General features: G+C 38.1%; 1 protein-coding gene across 1 annotated transcript; it reads left to right on the top strand.

Annotated features, from left to right (window-relative positions):
* The first annotated feature begins 3640 nt into the window (after positions 1–3640).
* LOC147608606 (uncharacterized) lies at positions 3641–4625 on the top strand. Its single transcript, XM_086789470.1, has 2 exons — positions 3641–3665; positions 4088–4625. Exon 2 carries the CDS (start codon positions 4107–4109, stop codon positions 4623–4625), a length of 519 nt encoding a protein of 172 aa, XP_086645596.1. The 5' UTR covers positions 3641–3665; positions 4088–4106.
* The last annotated feature ends 6435 nt before the right edge of the window (positions 4626–11060 follow it).

Below are 11060 nucleotides of genomic sequence, written 5' to 3'. Positions count from 1 at the left end.
TTTCTTGATCATATATACATTGCAGCTTGACATATTTTTTCCAACTACATCAATCTGAAAATCTATGCTAACCATGGCCTTGATATTTTGCAAAGGCACTAGGTGCCGACAACAGTAGGAGAGTTTGGATTATGGCGAGATAAGTTCTCTATTTTATAGTTTGTTTTGCATTAACTATGAGAAATTGTATTGAAATTCATACATGAATCCACTATCAAGCGTCTCTTAGAGAGAGCATAACTACGATTTTACACAAGTTCACGCTAATTTTACCTTTCTCACCCTGCATTTGGTGTCGAGTTTGATATGGCTATCATAACCTGCTAATTTTGACATCTTTTAATGGAAGCTATTCAGGAGTAGTTTGTGACCCTAAGGAAGATCTTGTGGAGACATAATCCTTATCTCCATCATACAATGGTAGCATTGGTTCTCCATCATGAAATTGCTATATGGGTAGGTATCCATCAAGTGCGTGGAGGATACTCAAATCTCACTTTTCAGATGAGGAGCCTATAGGTATGATTCTCATATTAAATCCTCAAGAAAAGGTATGTCAATTGTTTCTCCCATATTGATTGTGATGCTTTTAAATGCATCTTGTTTCTTTCATATTGATGGAATGTGCATCCATTGACTTGGTTTACCTTTGTATTAATGCTTTGGTGTTGTCTCATGATACTATGGTTTCCTTCCCTGATGATGGTTACACGTTTTCTCAAAATGTCCATGATGCCATGGTGATGGTTACACATTTCATCGATATTGGTTATGTTCCCATGGAAAAGATCCATGATGCCATGGTGCTGTTTTATGATGATTTTTCAAGCATACATATGGATGCTTTTTCGTCAAAATGTCCATGATGCCATGGTAATGTTCCATGATGATGGTTACATGTTTCATCGATGATGGTTGACTATGTTTCCATGGATTGTATCCATGATGCCATGGTGTTGTTCCATGATGATGGTTACATGTTCCATGATGATGGTTACATGTTTCATCGATGATGGTTGACTACGTTTCCATGGATCGTTGTTCCATGGTGATGGCTACATGTTTCGTTGATGTTGGTCATTCCAAGCTACATGTTTCGTTGATGTTGGTTCACTTGGCTAATCTATATTGGTTGATTGTGTTTCTAAGGATTTTATCCATGATGTCATGGTGTTGTTCCTTGATGATGGTTACATGTTTCATCAATGATGGTTGACTATGTTTCCATGGATTGTATCCATGATGCCATGGTCATTGGATGCACTGTGCCTTGGCTTTGGCTCATCAGATTGACTAGGTTTATTTAAGTCTATCAATGTCTTTTGTGGTCGACAATGCAACCATGCAGGTCTAAATGGCTATAACGGTGGTCAAGTCTTGGAATTCAATCTATGGCAACTAACAAGAAATTCCGTTGAGCATATTTCTCGAGAGGTTTGATTTCTCGTCCCGTCAGCTTATGAGGTTTATGTTCACGTCATGTCATCCTGACTACATGTCAGAGGTTTGATTTCTTGTCCCATCATCTTACGAGGTTGGTTTACATTCTCGTCATGTCATCCTGACTACATGTCAGAGGTTTGATTTCTCTTCCCGTTAGAGGTTTGATTTCTCGTCTTATCAGCATATGAGGTTTATGTTCACATCATGTCATCCTGGCTACATGCTGCCTACGGATGTCAAAAGTTTGATTTCTCGTTCCATCATCTGATGAGGTTTACTATCCTTATTGTGAATGTCACACGTTTGATTTCTCGGCCTATTTCTCGTTCCGTCATCTTATGAGGTTTACTATCCTTATTGTGAATGTCACACGTTTGATTTCTCGGCCTATCTTATGAGGTTTACTATCCTAATTATTGTTTCAGAGGTTCGTTTTTTCATCATGTCTGGTCATCCTACCTATGGACGTCATTTCTCATCCCGTCAGCTTATGAGGTTTACGTTCACATCATGTCATCCTGACTACATGTCAGAGGTTTGATTTCTCGTCCTGTCATCTTATGAGGTTTCCTTTCATGTCATCCTGGAGGTTTGATCCAAGTTATAGTTGTCTCATTATCTTGACTCATAATATTGGAGGTTTGATCTTATGTCATAGATTTTTCCCATGGTAAAGATATGATTCTAGCTTTCCATGATATCCTTACTAACTAGAATGAGTGTCATTTTCTATTTTAGTGTTTATTGACAGGTTGATCTTCCAAGTCAACTTCTCCAAGTAACTAGATTCTCTTACCAAATCTAGTTCATTTGCCATTGATTGGATGATCTTCCACAAGTTGACATTGCCATGCATGTCCATGGGGATGGACTATATTCCTAAGCAACCATATAATAGATACCTTTATGTTTATTTCTTTGTGTACATCTTTTCGTGTACATCTCATATTTCTATAACAAAATTATGGTTTTCCATTTGTTATGGAGACTTCTTCCATATTACAGGGTTTATGGATCAGGATTGTATTTGGATATTGTTGAGCTTCAATATAGAGAAGAGACTACAAAAATATTATTTGGCATCGTCACGAAGATAGACTCGCACCCAACCTACATGAATGGATCAAGACAACATGAAGATGGATGACGATGACTCCTTCAAAGCCTTCATGGCTATTGTACACATAAGAGTGATGAAGTATATATGGGAGTGATGTAGCTCCTTCATGGCTATTGTATATATGGGAGTGATGTAGCTCCTTCGCAGCCTTCATGGCTATTGTATATATGGGAGTGATGTAGCTCCTTTGAATAATACTTTGTAACTATAAAATAATTTAATATAGTGGTAGGTGTATATAGAGCTGTGGGTTTTTCCCTTGAGCCCCCAAGGGTTTTTTCATCCACAGTTAGAGACCCTTATTTGAGCGGGGGTGTTGGCTATATATAGAATGTCTCTATAAATAGCCCTAGGATCTCCTCTATATATACTCATCTATTGTGTGTATTCCACACACTTTGGGGATTCAATCTTGTGTCTCGTGTGCTTCTCTCTCATCTCTCTCATGCTATCGCCTCCATCTCCAACACAAGAATATGATGCCGCCTTCAAAAACCATTTTCATGAATTCAAGGCTTTGGTGGTCCCATCGAATATCAGCATCAATGAACATCGGTCACAAGCCTTTGCAAAATTTTGTAAAATGTATCGTGAAAAGGCTCTTTTATCTCAATGATTTGTGAATTTTTTTCTTAAATATCATGTGTTTCATATGACCTCGGACTTAATCAAAATATATAATGAAAAGAAGCTTCTTCTTATCTTAATCATTTGTGCATATCTTTCTTAATTCAATATCATCATGTTTTAGATGACCTCCTCCGACCCCTAATGGTAGGGGCAGCAGCAACAACAACACAGGAACTAGTATTGGTACTAGATCCTTACCCCATCCGGGACGGGCAAATAATTAGCCTAGATAGGCATATATATTTTTATGGTTATCTTACCCATATTCCGGTAGTTCAACTATCCGAGTTCTGAGCATTGACTCAAAGGCATGTGTGAGGATTGCTCTTTTGGCCACTGATTGATTGCTTTGAGTGACATTTCATCTGGAAAATGAAGACACTGGAGAAGGTTTCAAAAAGCCTTTCCCAACTTTGAAAGTTGGGCCAAATAGATTTTGTTGCGCAAGGAGTTTTCATCAGTGAAGGCCAAGGTACTTTCTGGTACACTCCCAAATAAATTTCATTGGTGCGCATAGCTTAATTTCAGCAAGAGACGTGAGGTCTATGGTCTTCTGAGATATGCACCGACCAAATGTGCAGAGACGTGAGGTGTATGGTCTTCTGCGATGTCCACCGACCAAATGTGCAGGTCACTGTTGTCTCTCTCTCTCTCTCTCTCTCTCTCTCTATATATATATATATAAAAACGAGAGCTTTGTTTCAGCATCAAACCGGCCTTTTGTGTTGTTTGAGAGAGAGCGACAGAGAGAGAGAGGTAAGCGCCCGTTGTGCTTCAAACAGCATGTTTAACAATATATGTTGGTGTTGGTAGGTGTAACTCGTGTGTGTGTGAGAGAGAGAGAGAGAGATTATGTTGGTGTTGATGGGTCCTCTTGTGGTGCTGTGCTTGCAGTGCGTGGGGTTGAAGCAATATGGAGGTGGAGGCGGGCAGCGTTGGTTCTCATGAAGTGCTTCTGGAGAAGTTCCGTTCGGCCTTTGAGGCCAAGAAGATGGATGAGAAAAGCCTTCATGAGCTGGCGGTAGAGGAGCTGCAGAAGGCTGGATGGGAGGATGTCTCGTTTGGATGGCAGGATGTCTCGTTTGGATGGGAGGATGTCTCGATATCGAACGGGATACTGAGATGTGTGACGCGTGGCTGGATACGGAGGAGATGGGTGACGACGGGAGGCCCGATCTTCACGGGCCTAAATGCTCAGGGTAACGGCTCTGGTGATGGCTTGATGATCATGAGTCCAACATGTGATGTGTCATGGTATGAGCTCTCGCCCGCCGGCACCAGCGCCAGCAGCAGAATCTTGGACACTATTATCTTCAAGGATAAGAAAGACGGCAAGACGCTGTGCATCTGGATGGGCAAGATCATCCCCTCCGTCCCAGCATGCAGTGGCCCGGGCATCTGGAAGGGCAAGATCATCCATCCCCGGGAATGAGCCCTCTGACGTAGAGTAAGTAGTACGGAACATGCATGCATGCATGTATAAATAATAATGGAGAGGCGTCACGCCATCCATGACTCTATCTATCTTTGCATTATCTGTTTCTTTTTCTATCGTTGCATTATCTGTTTCTTTTTGGGTGAGTGGGTGGTTAGCTTGTTAGTTTCACGTGTTTGATTATGCTCATTGACAAGAAGAAGGGCCAGTTTCACTTGTTTCATGCTACAATATTGGCCTTCTCTAACAGAATTATAGATAAGCCTGAACGCTCTCCATGGTGAATAGAGATGGATGCCAAGGCATTAATAACAGGGTGATGACCCACATAGTAGTGATGTCTAACTGCTCCAAATGAAGGTGCCCTGATGACAAACAAAGGGGATGATGCTCTTTTGATAAGTGTAAGGGTGGGGCGTATTTGGGTTTGTTTAGAGGGATGTATTGCCTTATTCATTTCAAAATAAAAGGGTACTTCCTTAGAAGTTTTGGTGTTAAAGAGGAAGTTGAAGAGTTGGAGATGGTGTGAGTGTGGTGTGTAAAGAAGTGTTGGAGTTTTGGATGGGTGGTGCCGATTGAGGTGGTCCAACTTGGAGAAAAGAGAAGTGATAGAGTGTTTGTGGTTTCTTTGTCAACATGTTTGAGGTGCTGATTCCAATGCAAAGCTTTCTTTTCAAAGTGTTCATGAGGATGCTCAAAGTCTAAGAAAAGGAGGAATGATAACCTCCTATTTTGGGCGTAATTTTGGTGCTAAATTGATAAATGTTTAGCATTTTTCCTACAAATATACTCATTTTTATATGCTTTATTGTAAACTAGCATGGCATATTAGCGGGTCAGCAATCTTTGATTGCCATGGCCACTTTTATGTGTGTGTTTCATAGTTTTGAAAGGTTTCAGGATGCTTTTTAGAACTCCTTAGTTGTAAAAATAAAGTCTTTAAACTTTTGACAAAAGATGTGTTCCCAATTTTATAATATCAAGAAAGACAAAAGTAGGTTGGTAAAGTTGGAGGAGAGTTCAGGGGTTGATTTAGGTGCCTCTTCGCTCTTGTTTTCTCTCTGTTGGTTCTTGCAAGCTCTCTCTTATGCATTTTCTTGTTCTTCATCAATGGAGGAAGAGATTCAGGAGAGTTGTTGACAAATTATTAAATTTCTCATATTCTCTCCTCTCTTCTTCTACTCTCTCTTGGTTCTTATAGACTCTTTCTTGTGCATTTCCTTGAGAATGAGGAGAGTGAGGATGATGATGACAATTTCTTGAATTTCTCATCTTGTTGAGCATGTGTGGGTGTGTTTTTGTTGGTAAAGAGCATGTTATTTTGCAGCTTTTGAAGCCATGGCAATCGTACTTGCCAACCTCAAACCTAGTTTCGTGATGATCAATTTGTATTGCAGCATTGCTATTCACTTGTTGGGACTGTAATTTTGCTTCGTTACTTTTTATCAAAGCTTTGTGTGGTTTGTTCAACTTAATAGCCAAATTCAATGACCTAGTAAAATATAAGGAAGAGATTAATAATATGATACTTTAGTGTGTAGTTTCATAATTGCTCCACTGAACTACTTTGAAATTAGAGACATCATAGAGGTGAGCTTGGGAATATTTAGTCAAGTTGAATAGTTGGAATAAAACGAAACAATGCCATTGTGAATTTGATTAACCAAGGTTCCACAATGCTAAATATTTCCATTGATGAAGGCCAGTTTTGTGAGTATCTTATGTGTATTCAAGTAAAATTTCAATCATCATTAAAATAAGGAACTCAAAGATGTCATTTAAAATTCAGTTAATAGAAGACATACATAGTTTTCCACAAAAGGTTGTAGTCGAGAGATGTAAGAGCTACGATGGAAAAGCCAAATTCCCTTAGTGTACTTTATATATAAAGACACCAAAAACTAATGTTTTGAGCAAATGAATCAAAGATAATTTAGGAGAACACCAACCCATTAATCTAAATCCAGTAGGTTTTGGAATCATCCTGTTCTCTCTCTCTCTCTCTCTCTCTCTCTCTCTCTCTCTCTAGAGAACAGGATGAACTGCAATCAACAATAATAGCAAATAAGCCTAATACATTGGTTGTTGTTAAGAAACCACTAAGAAAAGAAAAGTTCTTTCTTAAGAAAAGTACATTCACTACTCTCATGAATTATACTCAGAAAGTGTCCATTACTAAGGCCACCAAAGTTATGTAAGTTTCCAGGCATTCCTTGTACATCCCAAAAAATAGTCTGCAGTCTTGAATAAATGATGGTGACCACTTATTCTCATTGGAATCATGCTCAAGGCTTCCACGTTACCATGCCATAACGGATGAAATTAAAGAACTTGTTTAATTTGCTTGTTAGAATACTAAATCATGTTAACTAGCATACCTTTATGCTAACTATCATACTTGCTTTTTGCTAACTAGTATAACTGCATGTTAATTAGCATGCTTGTATGCTTGTTAGCATACCTGCATACTTGTTAGAACACTAAATCATGCTAACTACCATACGTGCATACTAACTACCATACTTGCATGTTAGTTAGCATGTCTACATGCTAGTTAGTATAATTTCATGCGAACACTAAATCATGCTAACTACCATACATGCATGCTAATTAGCGCATTCATAATTCTAACTAGCATAATTGCATGTTAGTTGGCATACCTACATGCTAGTTGGTATTCTTACATGCTAGTTAGTATATTGCATACTTGTTTTACAATACTAAATCATGCTAGCTATCATAGTTAAATGCTAATTGGCACATTCAACATTCTAACTAGCATAACTACATGCTGAATGCTAATTGGCACATTCAACATTCTAACTAGCATAACTACATGTTATTAGTTAGAATAGTTGCTTACTAGTTAACATGTTGCATGCTTGTTAGAACACTTAATTATGTTAACTACCATACATGCATTCTAATTAGCGCATTCATAATGCTAACTAGCATAACTACATGGTAACTCAGATACCTACATTCAAGTTAGAATACTAAATCATTCTATTTAACAACATATCTGTATGATTGTTAGCATAAGGAAGAGAGATTAGCAAGAGGATTAGCAAGAGTAAGACTCAATTGCACAATGGGAGAGTATGTTGTATTATGAGAGAAATTCACTTATATACATGGCCATGAGTGTTCACACTCACTTAAACTATGGCCAGCTAGGCACTTTAGGCTCATAAGAGGCCTAATGCTATTACAATGACTATTCTCATATTATACCTATGAAGTACATCACTTAGGACTTCATCCTAACTTGCTACCACACACTCTTGAAGCGAAAATCGCCATAAATACTCCATCACACCATTACGGGCGCCTGTCCAAGTTGTAGCTTTGGACACTATTGCTTGATATCTTGAATGTATGACCCTTCGGTGTATCTACTGTGACTCCTTGATGTAAGATAATGGCGGTGGCTCTTGTTAATCCTAGAGTTGGATTAACACTTTTGTAGCGTCTCTTCTTGTACTCTCTACTACAACTTCTGTTTGTACCCACACATGTTGTTTTTGTGCACTAGAACCTTTTTGTCAAGACTTCTTGGTTGCCTTTCTCTCTAGATGGAACTTAATCCTCATCCTTCTTTTTAGTATGTTGTGTTTTCTTGAATGTTACCACCTGACTTTTGGTCTTAGATCTTGATTTTTCTTGCTCAATTGTATGCTTAGTTCTTTTCCTTAGTGGTGGCAGTGACTTAAGATCAGTCTCTTTCTCAAGATCATGCACTCTAACTCTATCATCTTCCATAGACAATGTAACTCTCTCTATTTTATTTCCAAAATACATTTCTTAATCATCGAACTAAATTTACCACATAAATTATTGATTGAACATAATTGTTAGAATGCAAAACAATTAAGAAAACTTATTACTACCAAGAATTTGGTTGGCCAAAGAACGATAAAGCCAATCGCTTCATCAAGGTGATATATCTCTCCATTGTGCACAGGATATGAGAGTGGTACATTCATCTCTTCACAACATACAACATGGAGTTCTACCTGATGAATTGGTAAAGAAACACCATGCAAAATTTCGTTGGTTTGTGTTTGCATGATTGATCCACATCTAACTTCCATATTACCATGGAGTTATGGTAAAAGAAACACCATACACAATTTTGTTGGTTTGTATTTGCATGATTGATCCACGACCAACTTCCATACCATGATAGATAATAATATCATGTATCTTTCTTTGAAGTCTGTACGACATTTTCTGGCACACGTAAGCATAAATGTGTTAATTGTATATTTTGAAATATACACATAAACGAGTATTATTATTGAAAGCTAACATGATAAACAAAAAATTTCGAGAAAACTAACCTCAAATGTCATGCAGTAGTTCATGGGGGACTCGTCGTAATCTCTCTCTTTCCCCCTCCTCAACTACGCTCTCCTGCTCGCACCCCCGAGAGAGAGAGAGAGAGAGAGAGAGAGAGAGAGAGAGAGAGAGAGAGAGAGAGAGAGAGAGGCGAGGTCCAAAAGAGGGAGAGAGAGAGAGAGAGAGAGAGAGAGAGAGAGAGAGAGAAAGAGAAGAGAGAGGGTAGGGAAGGAGAGAAATTTACATAGAGGTAGGGAAGGAGAGAAAGTGACATAGAGGTAGGGATAGAGATTAGGATGATCCCACCCTCTTCCTCCTCCCATGATAGGGCGCTGACAACACCCTATCATTAGGGGGGTATAAATTCAGGAGAGGGAGAGGGAGAGGGAAAGGGAGATGTGGGGAAGGGGAGATATATATATATATATATAGTAGGGAGAGCTCGCCATTCCCCCCTCCCATGAAAGGGAGCAGGTGTCCTATCATGGGAGGGGGGGAGATAACCTAGGGTGAGCCTGATCTCCCTCCTCCCATGATATGGTGCCAGGGAGATAGATCTAGAAGAAAGAGAGAGAGAGAGGGGGGGAAGAGAGAGTGAGTGAGAGAGAGGTAGGAAAGGAGGGATTAGGGAGAGCCCACCCTCTTCCTCCTCCCATGATAGGGTGTCAGCACCCTATCATGGGGAGGGGGGGTTCACCTTAATCTAACATGGGAGGGGGGGAGATAGGTTTTGGAGAGGGAGAGTGAGGGACATAGAGAAAGAGGTATAGAAGGAGAGAGAAAAAAAGAGAGATTGAGAGGAAAATTAAGGGGGGGGGGGAGAGAGAGAGAGAGAGAGAGAGAGAGAGAGAGAGAGGTAGGGAAAGACTAATAGTTGAAAAATTAACAAATAGTAATAGTAAAATAAATAAATAAATAAATTAGTATATTTAATTAATTAATTAAAATTATATAAAAGATAAAGATAATTTATTAAATGTTAAATTTAATGATTAGTTAATAATATATAAATTATTATTAGTTCATTATGATAAAATCTAGAAATAGATTTTATATTCAGTAATTTAATTCATGATTTATGTTTATATTAAATTATAGAGATTATTTTTATTTATAGTTCTCTTATATAAAATATTATTTTTATATATTTAAAGCTTTATGAGATTTTGTCTTCTGGTTTACACTTTAAAATCGTGATACATTAAGCAATAGATCATAGTATTGATTTGTTTTTTTGTTTTCTTACAATATTCTCTCTTTCACATGTTTGTTTATAATTTTTACCTTTTTGGGGGGTTTCATTGGTTGATTATGTTCTTTTTTGTTGTGTTTAGTGTTTTATCAAGCTTTTTATTTGGTATTCTATGGTACTTTCACATTATGGCATCTATTTTATTGTACATTTTGGTTGGGAGGTTCGAGAATGAACCAATTAAAAAACAAGTAGATGGGTATTTTTTGGTTGTCAATGGAAAAGATTTCGTTGATATTCAAGCATGGCATGGTTGTGTTTACTTCAAAAAGTTGGCATGGTTGTGTTTACATTAAAGTTGGCATCTAGCGAGATGGGCGAGCTCTTGCCTATTGAGTCCACAAGTATTGTTGGATAAGAACCATATATTATTTTGGATAAAGAGATTTCTTTTGAAAACCTTGTGATAAAGGTTGGAGGTGTCTCTACAAAGCAAAAAAAAAAAGAGCAAACCTCTTCATTCATTGATCTTGTTGTTTAGGAATCTCCAGCTTCTGTAGCTGTAGGTCTCAATCAAGAGATCATAAAGAACATTATTGTGCAATTTATTCTATCTAGAGAATGTAATGCACATATTTTACGAAGAATACTATTGGAATGTAATTCTTTAAAAGAAGTTGAGATTCTCGGTATTTACAACTACAATATTGCATTTGAGCTCTTTAGTGTAACTGGTCCACATGATTTTCCCATAAAAAGAATGGAGCAAAAGCTTTGATGGTCATTCTTAGACCAAACCAATTGAGAGGCATGTGAAGTTCCTTGGAATAGTTAAAAAGAGTAGTTATAGCGGTGGTGTGTATGCATGTGCTAATCCTCTTTGTGGAAGTCTCACAATC

Source organism: Cibotium barometz, chromosome 53, assembly GCF_041138505.1.
Source record: "Cibotium barometz isolate CiBa-2024 chromosome 53, ASM4113850v1, whole genome shotgun sequence".
In the NCBI taxonomy this organism is placed as follows: domain Eukaryota; kingdom Viridiplantae; phylum Streptophyta; class Polypodiopsida; order Cyatheales; family Cibotiaceae; genus Cibotium; species Cibotium barometz.
Note: the sequence above shows the minus strand (reverse complement) of the source record. Positions and strands in the feature narration are given on the sequence as shown.

Excerpts from the sequence above, each read along its gene's own strand:
- LOC147608606 (XM_086789470.1), top strand. The coding sequence starts at position 4,107 with ATGGAGGTGGAGGCGGGCAGCGTTGGTTCTCATGAAGTGCTTCTGGAG.